The 15,973-nt window shown below is 42.4% G+C and overlaps 1 protein-coding gene and 1 pseudogene across 5 annotated transcripts in view; one reads left to right on the top strand and one right to left on the bottom strand.

Annotated features, from left to right (window-relative positions):
* The window catches only part of AFG3L2 (AFG3 like matrix AAA peptidase subunit 2), a 44,774-nt gene that overhangs the window by 19,333 nt on the left and 9,468 nt on the right, over nt 1-15,973 (bottom strand). For all 5 annotated transcript variants that reach the window (XM_021683040.1, XM_044920897.1, XM_021683038.1 and 2 more), the window contains 5 exons: nt 13,843-13,917; nt 10,445-10,569; nt 8,382-8,655; nt 7,049-7,186; nt 4,103-4,256 (listed from right to left, as the gene is read on the bottom strand). In XM_021683040.1, coding sequence (XP_021538715.1) covers nt 4,103-4,256; nt 7,049-7,186; nt 8,382-8,655; nt 10,445-10,569; nt 13,843-13,917 — 766 coding nt within the window. The remainder of the gene's footprint in view (nt 1-4,102; nt 4,257-7,048; nt 7,187-8,381; nt 8,656-10,444; nt 10,570-13,842; nt 13,918-15,973) is intronic.
* On the top strand, nt 1,645-3,487 carry LOC110574354 (annotated as a pseudogene).

Raw genomic sequence — 15,973 nt, 5'->3', positions numbered from 1 at the left:
GAGATTACTGAAAAATAAGATCTTTAAAAAAAGGGGGGAGGGAGGGGGCGCCTGGATGGCTCAGTCGGTTAAGCATCTGCCTTCAGCTCAGGTCATGATCCCAGGGTCCTGGGATCAAGTCCGTGTGGGGCTCACCGCTCCACAGGGAGTCTGCTTCTCCCTCTGCCTCTCCTCCTGCCCCACTTGTACTTTTTCTCTCAAATTTTTAAAAATTGCCACAGCCACCTGGCCTTCAGGAGCCACCACCCTAATCAGTCAGCAGCTGTCAACACTGAGGCAAGACCCTCCACCAGCAAAAAGATTACAAATCCCTGCAAGTTCAGATGATCGTCAGCATTTTTCAGCTATAAAGCATTGTTTAATTAAAGTATGTACATTTTTTAAAGACACATACTGCACTTACTAGACTACAATATAGTGTAAACATAACTTTTATATGCCCTGGGAAACCAAAACATTCATTTAACTCGCTTTATTATGATATTCACTTTACAGCGGTGGTCTGGAATGGAAGGCTCAGTATCTCCAAGGAGTGCCTGTACAATGCCCAGCTCAGTCACATAAAGCAGTTCAATACTCAGCACTGTACTACCCTCTCTGAGCACACAACAGCATCCATGTATCTTACAGCAAGCAGCATTCTTATATGCTACAAACTGGCTTTCCTAATAAAAGAAAAAGCTGACTAATGTGGAAAGATTGCTACTCTCTTAGTAGGAGTATTCAAAATCTGCCAAATTCACACTTGGTTGTGTATGGGTTTTCCTGATGCTTCAGAATGATAAATGGTTTTAAGAATGAGACTTGGGGCGCCTGGGTGGCTCAGCTGGTTAAGCGTCTGACTCTTGATTTCGGCTCAGGTCATTCAGGGTTGTGAGATCAAGCCCCGTGTCGGGCTCCCTGCTCAGCAGGGAGTCTGCTTGAGACTGTCTCTCTCTCTCCATCTCCCTGTCCTTCCCCCAACTTTGTGCTCATGTGCTAAAATAAATAAATCTTAAAAAAAAAAAAAAAAAAAAGAGGGGCGCTGGGCTGGTTCAGTCGGTTAAGCATGTGACTCTTGGTTTCCACTCAGGTCATGATCTCAGGGTCGTGAGATTGCGCTCCATGTTGGGCTCTGTGCTCAGCTCAGAGTCTGCTTGAGATTTTCTCCGCCCCTCCCCCTGCTCTCTCTCTCTCAAATAGATAAAATCTTAAAAAAAAAAAGAAAAAAAGAATGAGACTATAATTCTTTTGTAGATCATTTCCCCAATTTTTCCCTTATTCAATACCAGGTAAAAACACCACCTTAACACCAATATTAAGTTATGGCAGGCTGCTAAGTAAGAATATTTTGCTATTCTCTGTACTGGTACAGAAGAGCCTTGAAAAAGGGCTGTTTTAGAGAACGCTTTTTAAAAATTTATACTCTCAGCATAAGGATTCTTACTTTAGAATATGGAAAACAATTAGAAAGTGTAGTTTAAAATATGAAAAGACCTTCAAGATGGCAGTGGCTGGGTGGCTGAATGGCAGAGAGAGGTGAACGCCCCTACGAGGTAGAAGAGGCCAAGAATCGTCCCCTCCCCACTTCTCGCAGTCCCAGGGGCCCAGTAGAAGTGTTGTTTTTTTGTTTTAATGAACAAGTAAACCATACAAGTTGTCAACATGGGATGGAGATCTACATCATCCACCAAGAGTGGAAAATTTATGAACCCCGCAGACCAAGCCCAAAGAGAGAGTTAAAGAACAAAGAACTGCATGATGGTACGAGCTGCAGTTTTGAAGATGAAGGATCCCAAAGAGATTATTCAGGACATGGAGAAACTGGCTAAAATGGGTTTTAGCCCAGCGCAGCAACCACAGTTAAATGCGAAAGTGCTAAAAGACAAGCGTAAAAAGCTGCGTGAGACCTGTGAACTTACTATTCTACGACTCTACGAAAATAAGAATCCGGATATTTACCAAGAATTGAGAAAGCTGGAAGCAGAGTATGAGTAGAAGAGGGCTCAACTTAGCCAATATTCTGACGCTGTCCAGAATGCTCAGCCTGTGGAAGCGGAGAGTATTCCCCACCAGGGACGCCACAGGCTCTTTCCAACATCTAGATCTGGGACATTCCACTTCTCCTCTCCTGTCCCAGTCACCCTTCATCCTTAAAAAAGACCTCAGCCTATGGGCCTCCAACACAGGCAGTTTCTATACTTCCTCTTCTTGGACATGGTGTGCCACGTTTGCCCCCTGGCAGAAAACCTCCTTGTCCCCCCCAGTCTACCACCTCCTCAAGTCTTGCAAATGTATGCCGTAAAGGGGGCTCTGCCCTAGAGCTTCCCCCTTGTAGGCAGGATGAAGAGATGTTATATAGCCCGGAATGCTCAACGGGTTCCTGATGATGATGTTTCCAGCACAAGTGAAGATGACTGCATCAAGATAAGCATGATGACCATACTGATGACAGTGACACTGACAGATCAGATGCAGAGAGTGAAGGGGGTGAATTCGTGCACCATGATGATCACAAGAGAGACAATAAGGAAGAAAAAAAGTCAGGTCTGAGTGTAAGATTTACAGATACGGCTGGAAAATCAAGGAAGAAAAAGAACATGAAGGAGCTGACTCCCCCCTCTTCAAGCCATGATGCTTCGAATGGCAGGTCAGGAAATCCCTGAGGAGGGACGAGAAATAGAATTTTCAGAGGATGATGACAAAGAGGATTCTGATGATTCTGACGCAGAAAAGCAATCACAAAAATGGCAGAAAGAGGAATCTCTTTCTGATGGCACATCTACTGCTTCTTCACAGCAGCAAGCATCTCCCCCCGCCCCCCAAGTCTGTTCCTCTTTCTCAGATCCAAGCACCTCCCACACCAGGACCACCTCCAGGGGCTCCTACCTTCCTGAGACCACCTGGAATGCCGGGACTGCGAGGACCTTCACCCTGACTTCTGCCTGAAGGCCCTCCCCCAGGCCCACCACCAGACCAACCCCCTGGCCCTCCCCCAGGTCCACCTCCAGGCCGGCCTCCTGGCCCTCCTCCTCCTCGGGGACCCTCACCAAGGCTACCTCCCCCTGCACCTCCGGGTATCCCTCCACCTCGTCCCGGCAGAAGTGCCCACCTTTGGTGCCTCCACCTGGACCTGCCCTACTTTTCCCCACCAGCTCCCTTGCTGACCCCAAGGGGTGTTAAGTTCTCTACTGACGATTCAGCGACCCAAGGCGGATGATACAAGCGCAGCCCCCACTGAGAAGAAAGCCATGACAACCATCAGTGCCAAGCCATAGGTCACTAATCCCAAGGCAGAGATTACTCGATTCATGCCCACTGCGTTGAGGGTACATCGGGAGGATAAAGGGGCCACTGCTGCTCCCCAAAGAAAGAGGATGATTCTGCTGTGCCTCTAGCCAAAGCAGCTCCCAAATCTGGTCCATCTGTTCCCGTCTCAGTGCAGACTAAGCATGATGTTTCTGAAGCTTTCACGAAGGGATGGAAGAGATCCTGCAACAGTTTTTAATGCCACAGCAGGTTTCTGTTCGCATCAGTGGTTCGTGGGGAAAGAGGCTCTTACTAAATTTAGTGAAGGAGCGGCTTTCACTGTCAAGGTATTTTTAAATTTCAGTTCAAGGAATATCCTAAAGTTTAAGCCTTGTTCAGAATTTATTGCATCTAAGAGAGGATTACTTCATTCAGAATAGACTGGTTATTGAAGCAGTGCTGCTAACATCCATTCCCTTTCATACCACCATTTTCACCCCCTTTATTCCCCCTTCTCCAATTATTTGGAAACCTGTGATCGGGGGTGGGGGGATCTTTGTTATTTATTTGTTTTGATTCTCTTCTTGTGTACAGTGGGCACTGGAGTAGAGATTTCTGAAAAAAAAAAAGTTTATTTTACCCCATCTTGCCTTTTGTGTTTGAGTTATTTTAGTATTTTCTTCCAAGTATTTTTGCAATCCATTAGTGAAGTGGATCACAATGTCATTTACTAATACAAAGTAAGATATGTGGGAAAAAAATGTACAATCCTTTGATTAAAATTATTTCCCACCGACCTAAACTTTGAGTATTTCATGGACTAAATGTTCTACACCAAGAAAAAAAATAAAATACAAAAGACTTGAATATTCACCATCCATTTCCACAAGCAGCTGATTGAGTGTATTCTCCTGCTCACTCTGTCCCCCAAAGTTGCCTCTTCCTCTTTTCCTTCCCACAGCATCTATTTCGTCAATGAAGAGAATGCAGGGGGCGTTCTTGCGAGCAAGGGCAAATAAGTCTCGGACCTGGATAAAAATATATACATTAGAGTCACTTGACAAGTGAATATTATTTTCCTCCTACTAAAATAAGCATCATGCGGGGCGCCTGGGTGGCTCAGTCCTTAAGCGTCTGCCTTCGGCTCAGGTCATGATCCCAGGGTCCTGGGATCGAGCCCCACATCGGGCTCCCTGCTCCGCGGGAAGCCTGCTTCTCCCTCTCCCATTCCCCCTGCTTGTGTTCCCTCTCTCGCTGTGTCTCTCTCTGTCAAATAAATAAATAAAATCTTCAAAAAAAAATAAAATAAAATAAGCATCATGCTTCCATCCAATAGGAAATCTTTTTGTTACATACCGTACTGTACAGCACATATTTAAAATGTTATAAGCAAGGAGGTGGCAAATGAAGTTGATGGGTAACTGATTTAAGGTGAGCAAACATTATTTCTATAATATCATAAGACTAACAATATCCACTATTTTTTTATAGCAACTTATTAATGCTACACATTTTTGCCCTACAAAAAGATAACACTGTAGAACTGTAAACTTTATATTCAGTTTAGAAGTTCAAACTACTCTGGGGTTTGCATTTCATGCCCAAGGCAGCAGCTGTTAACAAGCAGACACTTACTAAAAGATGTAGGCAGTACATACACACACAGCAAAAGTAGTGACTTACCCACGCCCCCACAGTGATCACCCCAGAGCATATGATAGACAGTGCCCTGCCTTCAGCCCTGCTGCTACAGGAGGCCCCCATACCTATATTCTGTCCTAATAAACATGTCCCCTCAGGCCACTAGTTCAGGTGGGTTGAAGGACTGGCCGTCCCCATACCTCGCCACCAGCAAAGAGTTCAGAGTCTCACACTAAGAGATCCAGAAACAATCTCCTATGACTCACATCCCTCTTCACCTCACTCACCAAAGTCCAAGTCTCCCTGTCACCTTTCCTGCCTGGACTTCCAGGTTTTCATTGCTATACTTCTCTGAACACATCCTCTAGGGTAACTCATGTCCGTTTAGGGTCTCCCCCTCTGAACTCCAGATCTGTGATCAACGGACCCCCACCCTCTCACACTCTTCCCTAAATACCTCCTTCACCCTCTTGCCTGAACTCAAATTTGTCTGTCCCTGCAAAGCTCTCAACTAGAAGGGGTTTTTGTCTTTCCCTCAGGGTCCATGGGAGTTGAAGTCTATCTCACATGCCATGACTACTGCCAAAATAATTCTGCTGAAAAACCCCTGCTCGTGGAGGCTCTCATCGTGGGGCAGACACATCACCTTCCTTGTTGCAGTACTCCTTGGGCCTGATTTCCCACTCTTCCACCCCACCCCCACTGGACACTATTTTCTTAGTGGTTCCTGGTCGGTCGGTCCCCTGAAGCACCTATTTCAATCACCTTCTGTTCCTCTCTGCCAAGGTTTCCCTACATAACCAGCTTCCCAGTCTACTCTGACCCCCTCCTATCGATCTGGCCTACTCATGGGCTCAAGCCTCTCTGACAGCTGGCTCCTCTTAGGTCTCCACCCCATTAGATTCACTGCTTCCCACGACCCACAGCCCCTCTCCTGTCTTCAGTCACCCCCACTGCTCCTGCCCATATTAGATTCCACAGTCCGTCATTAACTCCTTCAGACTCCCCTAGCTGCCTGACAAGACTCGTATGAAACCACCTACTCTACCTAAGATGCCATCAGTGGTATGACGCATCATTAATACATTTGCCACTGACAAAAAAAAAAAACGCTGCCAGTTGATGGCACAACACCTAGTCATTGATTATATGCTATACCCTGATGTTTGGAAAAGCAACTGTGATAGCACTTTACCTCTCTGAGGTGTTAAAAAAAAAAAAGTCAACATTTAATGAAATACACAAGAGTAAAAATTTAAGTGCTGCTTTAAAAACTAATCCATATTCTCACTTCCTGATTTCAAAACTTACTACAAAGCAACAGTAATCAAGACTGCAGTACTGGTATAAAGACAGACATATAGGTGCGCCTGGGTGGCTCAGTTGGTTAAGCGTCTGCCTTTGGCTCGGGTCATGGTCCCAGAGTCCTGGGATCGAGCCCCGCATCAGGCTCTCTGCTCCGCGGGAAGCCTGCTTCTCCCTCTCCCACTCCCCCTGCTTGTGTTCCCTCTCTCACGGTGTCTCTCTCTGTCAAATAAATAAATAAAATCTTAAAAAAAAAGAAAAAAAAAAGGCAGACGTACAGGTCAACAGGATAGAATTGAGAGTCCAGAAATAAACCCGTGTATCTATCTATGGTCAAAGGTGCCAAGACCATTCAATGGGAAAATCGTCTTTCTAACAAATGGTGCTGGGAGAACTGGATACACACATGTGAAAGAGTAAAGATGGACCCTTACCTTATGCCATATTAACTCCAAATGGATCACAGACCTAAATGTAAGAGCTAAAACTATAAAACCCTTAGACGAAAACATGGGAGTAAGTATTTATGACCTTGGATTTGGTGAGATTCTTAGATAGCATACCAAAGTCCAAGCAACGGCAAAAAAAAATGGATACACTGGTCTTCAACAAGATTAAATCCTTTGTGCTTCACTATCAAGAAAGAGAAAAAGCAAACCACAGAATGGGAGAAATTATTTGCAAATAATGTATCTGATCAGGATTTAGTATTCAGAATATACAAAGAACTCTCACAACTCAATGACAAAAGGACAATCCGATTAACAGACTACACTAGTCTGGGCCAGGGCCATCTTTAGCAACTCCATATTTGGGGGGAAGCTCAGGGGGAGAGGATGGAAGCTGTGCCATCCTAACAGAACAAAAGACTTACTCTAGCTGGACCCACACCAACAAACATCTCCAAAAACTCAGATCCACTAACGGTGATGAAAGGGACGTTGGCTTCTCCAGCTGTGGCCTTAGCCAGCAGTGTCTTCCCAGTGCCTGGAGGACCAGTGAGAATGGCACCCTTCAGATATAAAACAGGAAAAGTATCTTTAACTAGAATTTCAGAAAAGTAAATTGCATATCCATAAACAATTCTGAGATAGAAACCTGTCTAAAACTCTACTGACATATACTAAATGTTCCTTAAACATCTGAAATACGGCAAAACATTTTTGTATTAGTAAGAAAAGGATTATTAGAGGCTGGTTTTAAAAATTTAGTAAGAATGTGAAATCTTAAATACTTCACTTATTTAACAAGATTTTTAGTGTTGCTTTTCAGACCTTTAGACTTAAGCTGAATATCTACTAATAAACCAACCGAGGTTTACTTAAATAAGTCAAGGAGACACAGAACAACATACTCCCAAATTACACTTTGCTTACTTTCTTCCCTTTAAAATTTCACAAATGAAGTAAAAATCTAATGACCAATTGTGAACATAGTTAAAAAGAGAAAATGTGCTTGCTCAAACAGTATAATTACTTAAGCTGTGGAAATGCTTAGGCATTATGTGCAAACAGCAAATTATAAAATTATCAAATACGACTTTTTATCCATACAGTCAGGACATGGAAATCAAGGAAATGATGATTTCCTTTACAAAGGATTCCTTTAAAGTAAACTTTATTAATGGATTTTTTAAATAATTAAGCATTCTTGATTCATTTACTTAATGACTGAGCCTGGCCCTCAGAATACAAAGATAAGTAAGGCCAGCCCATCGCCAGCAGTGGGCATGGGGATGTCTCCTTGGCGGGGGGGGGAGGCCAGAATTAGTGTTGTCTATCTCTTCTCCACCAAATCCTGTGCCATGAGTCTGAGTCCCAGGTACAGGCAGAGTCTGCTCAAATTTGCTCAGGGAGGAATAACTGGGTGACAGCAGGGGGCAATATGCTCTGGTGCACACCTGCTGAGAAATGGGTTATCTAGATCCGACTGAAGGGAGAAGAAAGGCAAATGAGGGAAGGCTTCCAAGGGGAGAGAACACAATCTTTCCAGGAATATACACACTATATGCAAGCAGAAACATTCCTACAGAATAAATGACCTGAAAAAACCCTGGAGTAAAAAGCAGACTGGTAAGATAGAAGGAGAAAAATACTTTATCCTAAGTAATCAAACTTCATTAAAATTATAACTTTAGAGATCAAGAAGTAATTCAAAAGATTTTTGGGTTAATCAGTTGAAAATAATCTTCTGAAAATTCACTTTACCTTTGGGATTTTTGCTCCTAGATCTTGATATTGCTTTGGGTTTTTCAAGAAATTCACAAATTCCATTATCTCTAGTTTGGCCTCCTCACAGCCAGCCACATCTTTGAACTTCACATCTATCTCATCCTTCAAGACTTTGGCAGTGGTTTCTCCAACACTGAAGAGTCCACCCATCCCCCGGCCTGTCCGACCAATCCCGGCAGGCCCTCTCCGGATGGTGTAGAGTAAGAAAGCGATGATGAGCACCGTGGGCAACATGCTCAGGAGAAACGAGCTAAAGGAAACCACAGACAATACTGACATGTTTTTAAGTCTGTTAACCTTTGGCTTTGTAAACGTTTTGCAAGATATACTTTTTCGTAACTACTTAGGATATAACTGTATAGATATTCTATTTTTAGAAAACCGGAACATTCTAATATTTTGTCTGAGGCACAAAGAGAATCTCAGTGCCTCGATATCACTGACATAGAATTGCAGAAGATGAGACCAAAGAAAAAACTGTTCTTTATGCGCAGTCTACTGAGATTTTCTCTCTATCCCCATAATTACCACTTATGCACAATACAGACCCAACTGTAATTTACTATCACTATATCTGCAGTTCAAAGAAATTTCTTTTGAATTACTCACTTAAAATTTTTAACATTTTTAACATGATCTGGTGTTAGCCTGGGAAGAAATTCCAGTTCTCTTACTGGAATGCACTGACTTATTCTAAAGAGATGTCTTCCAAATATCAAATCCTTGCTAAGTTAACAGCAGATCAGCTTCCAGAGTCCCGTGTACAATGGGGACAGCTATCTCTTGGTAAGCACTGCACAGGCCGCTCTGTGCAGCTTGTGCAGACTTAAGAGACTGACTCCCAGGGGAGCAATCATTTACCCTTCAAACTCGTGCCTGCTCTGGAGGACACTGCTCAGATAGGACGTAAAGCCGGGGGATACCTTTTGCCTGTCTTAGTAAATTTCAATACAATCATGAGTATGGATATACTCGCATTGGTTAATATAATGCAATTTAGCTGAACTTACCCTAAGAAATTTGAATCAAAACCTTGTGGACAGGTTAGCTCAAAAAACAAAACAAAAAACAAAACCAGGATCAACTTTCTAAGTTTTCATCTTTTACAATATTTTAAATGCCCCTACAGCAGGCAGTAAGAACTGTGAGAACTTTACCTTTAGTTTATTTCTGGAGAGAAAAAAATAGACACCGACAGTAAAAGTTCAAGGAATGGTGCAACAAAAATTTCTGTAATGTTTCAGCAGCAAAGTTAACCGATTATATGACAGCCCCGGGGGCCGAGGGACATAGCGTTATGTGAAACCACCTCGATAGCTCTCTGGATCTAAATATGGAGGGAGACTGTAGGTCTACACAAACTGAGATGCAAAAAAGTCTCTAAAACAGAGTAACACTACCAGCTCGATTAGCACACTAGCAATCTGCTTTTCTGCTCTTTTACATAGTCAGAAAATTTAAGATTTCTTTCTACTTTTGCTCTTGAGCTGGTAACTCTACAGTGAGGTACACTTCGATTCGAATGGAGTGACTGTGAGGAAATCTACCCCAGTGTAGTATGCGGGTGAGTACCCAAAGACAATATAATCCCCACAGAACTGAAAGACAAGAGACTCTTGAAATCAATGGGCCCTTCTTGAAAGACTCAGACTTGTAAGTGGTCTTATTAAAGACAAATAACCCCTAAGAGAAGAAGCAAGTTCTGACAAGAAAGGAAGAGTTACTTAAAATTCTTGGGAAACTCTGAAACATAAATGTAAACGATGGTTAAAAGACCAAAATGTCACTCTTTCACACAACGGGGCTCTTGATGCTAAAATCCTACTAAAGGATGGTCATACCCCAATTTATTGCTTAATCAAAGATAAATATAAATATGTAGAAAAATCAGTCATGAGCAAAACCCAGTAAATTACCAATGATTTACAAGAAGTCTGGCTACACCGAGAAAGGCCTGTTTGAGAATGTGGTCTGTAACCTGCCACCTGGTGACAGAACACACAGTGAGCCGTGCAGGACACAGTCAACAGTCTTCTTACCCGTCACTTTCAGCAATGTAGACAACAGGAACCCGATTCTCCCCTTCTATGCCCAATTCCTGCTGTAAGGTTTCCAGATTCCGCTCAAAGGTGTCCACACTGCCAATATTAAACCAGACGTATTGCTATAAAAACACAAAAACAAAATATCCTAAGAATGAAAGCAAAGTTTAATTTACTGGGAGGTTCAACTTTTAAAGAATTTCTCAGAAATACTGAAAATTCAGAAATTGAAAAAAAAACCCCAACAATAATAAAAAACTGGTTTTAATGATGCAGCAATTAAGTTTCACTCAATGAGAACACTTGGCAATCCTTGCAAATAAGCATTTATTAAGCAATATTCCTTAGTGGTTCTACAACTATAAACTCAAACAAATGAAAAATCTATTTAAAAAGACAATCCTTTTCGTAAATATGTGTCCTTTTCCTCTTCTTCATTTCCCACATATTTCTCAGCTGCCTATTTCCAAACTAAAAACTAATGTGACACAGTAACAACAGCTAAAGTTTACTGAGCACTTACTGTCAGGCATCATTCTTAGTCCTTTATAGACATGAACTCTTTCAATCTTCAGAACCACCCTAAGAAGTACGTACTGTCACCAGAAGTCACATTCAAAATCTGAACATTAGGAAGGCATCCCACCACCCAATGACAACAGAAGCATTCCTCGCTGTGCCAGACATTACTCTTCTATTCACCTGATTTGGTGAGTTACCGAGGCCCTAGGGAGGAACAGCTGAAGGGTTTGAGTCAACGGCTACTCACCCACCAGCTCTAGTACCTAAGTATTCCCGTTGCTCTAGCTCTTTACTGGGCGAACATCAGCCCTCTTACCGTCCCCATCACCCCACAGATGAGAAAACTACAGGGGTGACTTCACTTGCCCATGATTACAAATCTGGTAAGAGGCTGGATCCGAACCTAAGCAGTCCTGAGCCAGCGACCGTAACTGGCACGTCACACTGCCTCTCTTCTACCACCACACACATACTTACCACAACAACTCACACTTACAGAGTTTCTAATATACACTCTAAGCACTCAGCGAGTAGTTGCATTTTATAGCACAAAAAGACCCTGTTCCTCCTTAAACCTGCAATCGCTTTTAAAGGATTTTTTTTTTAATCAAAACAATAAATCTAGGATATAAAACTTCAGACAATTCACAGAAGAGAGTAACATGTCATCCCATATTCCTCCCACCAACTGGTGCTACTGAATGGAGGATATCACTCCGGTATTTCTCTCCAAGTATCTCAAAACAAAAGATGGAGAGTAAGTTTTATAATACATGTACTTCTTCTTAAGTTTTATATTATATAACAACAGTCCTTGCTGAGTTGTTCACTGTCAAAGCTACAAAATTCCTGTGGTTACAAGCCCCCAAACAAGTCAATAATAGGTTAACCCCATGTGACTGAGCATTCCCTTACTTAGCACCTACTATCAGCTGGACCCTGTGCTAGCTGTAGGACTCACGTTAGAGATTTGGGGCAGATAAAGGCCCAGCAGCAGATCTGGGGACCAGATCTAGTTAAGAGCCTCTGAGGGTGGGTCCTAGCTCTCCAAGTGATTCTTAGACATACTGACGTTCGAAAACCCCCACTGAGGTTCATGATCTCATTTAGCACTAAACCCTGAAGAGTTGTTACTGCTGTTCTGATCTTAGCTATAAAGACATCCAGGCTGAGGGGACTTAGGCCATAGAGGTAGTAAATAGCAGAACTGATCTGAAGCGGGGTCTGTCAGACTCCAACGCTGGTGCTTATACAAGGCAACAACTAACATTGCTACTCTATAAGCAGGACCCTGAAACTCTTCTGTTTCTGAGAGCTCAAATAAAGCTTTTTATCAAACATGCCCTCTGTAGAAAACTAAGGAAATATAAAGAAAATAAGCACCTATAACCTCAACACCCAGGGACACACACTATTAGCAATTTTGATGCCATTCCTTCAAGATTTCATAATATCCCCTTTACAATCTTGAAACACACGCACAATTTTGAAGTTGATATAAAACCTTAACTGCAATATAAAGGAGAAACAAAAAGAAAGCAATTTATAATAAAATAGTATGAATTTCGATACATAAACGTGTGTGCACGCCAATACTAGATGCAAAAACTGCCCTCTAGGGAAGAGGACTGCCCCGCTGAGCCACTACTCTATCGACGAGGTTAAAGCAAGGGAAATGAGGAGCCCCTAACATTAACCAGGTGCCTACGGTGGACATTTATCGATTTCCAATTTTCCGCTCTAGAAACAATGTTTGGAGGACATCCTGGTATAGACACCTTTACATGCACCCTTAACTATTTCCCTAGCATACAGTCCTAGAAGCAACATTACTGTGTGCGTACTTTCAAAACTGCTGATATACACTGCCAAATTGTCCTCTTGAAAGGGAGTGCCAATTTAATTTCCAGCACTAAAACTCTGAGGAATAGTTCTGGGAAAAAAAAAAGTAGCGTGGTTATTAATGAACATTTCATCATAAGGTAAAGAGAGTGGGGAGGGGGGCAGAAATGAAGGCAGGTAAAAGAACTTACTCCTACAAGTGACTGAAATACCAGAGCCACACAGCTTTACAGATACTCCTTATTTACTGATGTGCTTCAGACAGAGGTGGTCACCATCAGTTCTAGTTTTCCTTAAATACTACCCCATCCAGGTAGGATGACTAGGAAACCGTTAAGCAAAATCATCTGGAAGGAGGGATGCAACCTGGTAAAAAGGTCTGGCCCTGGGGGAGGGTGGTAAGACAGTAGGACACCAAGGGATTAGGGACAGTCCTCGGGGGCAGGCCTGGGAAAGGCTGGGGATCCCCTGGGAACCTCATTTGCCCCTCTGCTGCCCTCCCCCACAATCCCCTCAATCCGGTCTAGGGTATCTGGAATAGGGTTCAAACTGGTTGGACCGGATACACAAATTATTTTTGAAATGGGAAAAGAAATGTAAATTAAAATAATCCAATATCACATAACAGCTGGGAGAGAGATGATCAGAATGCTTCTTAAACCAACTTGAAAAAAGCTACTGCAAAACATAGCAATGCAGATTTAACAGTCTTTCCCTAACCAAACAATCGTTTTCTGTCTTGAAAAATCATAGACGATACCGGAACACTGAAAACTGGGATTTCACGGTTTCCTAAATGTACAGCCAAATGATTACCAAAAACCAAACCAAAACTGACCTAGTCTTCGTAACACAACTACATACACAGCGTTCACATTCTCACCCATGTTAGTGAAATTTGCAAGTGCTGTGCTGCCTAATTCTGGTATCCCCAGTGCACAGACCTACTGCAATGTGAGGAATGCTTGCTTTTCAACTCTAAATCTGAAGTTACTTTATAGCTAATCCACATCAAGTAATAAATCATTTACCCCATCAACAGGAGTTTTTCCTGGTGTAAAAGTCACTCGAACAAAACGCTTGTTGACGACTTCCAGTCTGTCTACCTGGAATTTTAAAAAGTTAAATATTTAGACATAAATTTACAGAAAGACTTGAGATACTCTCTCAAGCACATTAAAACTGCACATGGTATTTTAGACACACAAAGAAGAATGACAACATAGGGAGGACCCATGCTCCCCTCTCTGGGGTGAAAAATAAAAATGTCACAAACACTTTGAAGCCCCCAGTCATGTCCTCTTCCTAGAGGTGGCCATTCTCGGCATTAGGTACTGACTGTCCCAAAGCATGTCCTGGTGCTTATGCCATGCACAGACGTAACCCTAAACATACACTCACTGTTGCCTGTTTTTAGGACTTTATTTTTTTTGTAGTTTTTAATTTTATTATGTTATGTTAGTCACCATACATCATTGGTTTTTGATGTGGTGATCCACGATCCATTGTTTTCATATAACACCCAGTGCTCCATGCAGTACGTGCCCTCCTTAATACCCATCACCGGGCTAACCAATCCCCCCTCCCCCGTCCCCTCTAAAACACTGTTTGTTTCTCAGGTCCATAGTCTCTCATGGTTCATCTGTTTTTAGGACTTTAAAAATGGTCCTGCTTGGTATATATTCTTCTATAACTTTTTTCCCCCTTCCTATCCTATTTGTGAGGTTCATCCTTGCTGACATGTCAGTTCTGCATAGTATTCCACTTTATGAGCACACCCCAAGTTATTTATCCATTCTCCTGTTAACAGACACTTAGGCTGTTTCAAAACATTGGCTACCACTAACAATACTGTTATGAACAGTCCTGCCGCATATATCCTCTTGGGCACATCTTCAAAAATTTCTCTGGACATGTACCTGTAGATACAGTAAGGCTTGGGCTGCAAGATATACGTACTTTACTAGACACTGTGAAACTACTCTCCAAAGTGGCTCTCCAATTCACACTGCACAACAAAATATTCCTATTGGTCTACATCCTCACTTGCTATTAGAAGACTTTAATTTTTGCCATTTTATGGGTATAAAATGATATAAACTTATTTTTTTAATGTCCTAATTATACAGGGTTTTTAAGAACACTAAAAACCTCATTCCAAAGTTCTGAGTTGACTTGGAGCATGAGCCCTTTGGAAGAGGCTTGTTTCCTGCTGTCATTCAGTCTGTTTTGGCAGAAGTCTGAAAGGTACAAGTCAAAACTGGAAAGTGAGGGAGCCCTGGGTAATTCCAGGAGGAGCCTGATTTCAAAGAACCAGTGGGTCCAAAAGGAGATGCTTCTCTGGAGAATCTTCCTCAAAGCCCTGTCACCACACTCAAAGGATGGCTACGGCCCCCTCCATACACGGACACAAGTTACTTCTTAGAAAGAAGGCTCTCCCAACAACTGGGATACATACATAAGTATCTTGGCTTCCACAAGAAACATTTGCCTCAAAAATCCGAGTAAATAATCGATTCCATTTTTTCCATCCTCACCTTACTGTACAACCTTTAAAAATAACTTTTGAGGGGCACCTGGGTGGCTTAGTCAGTTAAACCTCTGACTCTTGATTTCAGCTCAGGGCATGATCTCAGGGTCCTGGGATCCAGCCCTGGGTTGGGCTCTGTGCTCAGTGCTGAGTCTGCTTGTCCCTCTCCCTCTGCTCCTCCCCCTGCACACTCTCTCTAATAAATAAATAAAACCTTTAAAAAAAATAAAAATAAAAAATAAAAATAACTTTTGATTCTTTATGCTACCAGTAAGTATTACCATCTCACCTTTATTTTATCCATTTCAATGATGAAAAGCCCCGTACTGAGCGGTTAAATAGTTTCCCCACAGTGACAGAGCAGCTTGGTTCTCTCACTATCACTTCACTTCATCAATTCTAAGGTGGACATTTTTCATATTTTAACTTCTGAGAAATTAGGATATGTTTGACAGTTGGTATTACTTTATAGTTTCATTGGCAGCTTACTAAATTTTTCTGAGGAATACATAAAATAACAAGTCTTACAGTCCACAGCATCTAAAAGATACTGGAGTAGAGGCTCACTGGGTAAAGACCTGCTGGTAGTGACAAAGGCTCCTAGGCAGCCCTGCCTGGGCCCCCACTGAGAG

This window comes from Neomonachus schauinslandi, chromosome 14 (genome assembly GCF_002201575.2).
Source record: "Neomonachus schauinslandi chromosome 14, ASM220157v2, whole genome shotgun sequence".
In the NCBI taxonomy this organism is placed as follows: domain Eukaryota; kingdom Metazoa; phylum Chordata; class Mammalia; order Carnivora; family Phocidae; genus Neomonachus; species Neomonachus schauinslandi.
This window is presented reverse-complemented; position numbering and strand designations above follow the sequence as displayed.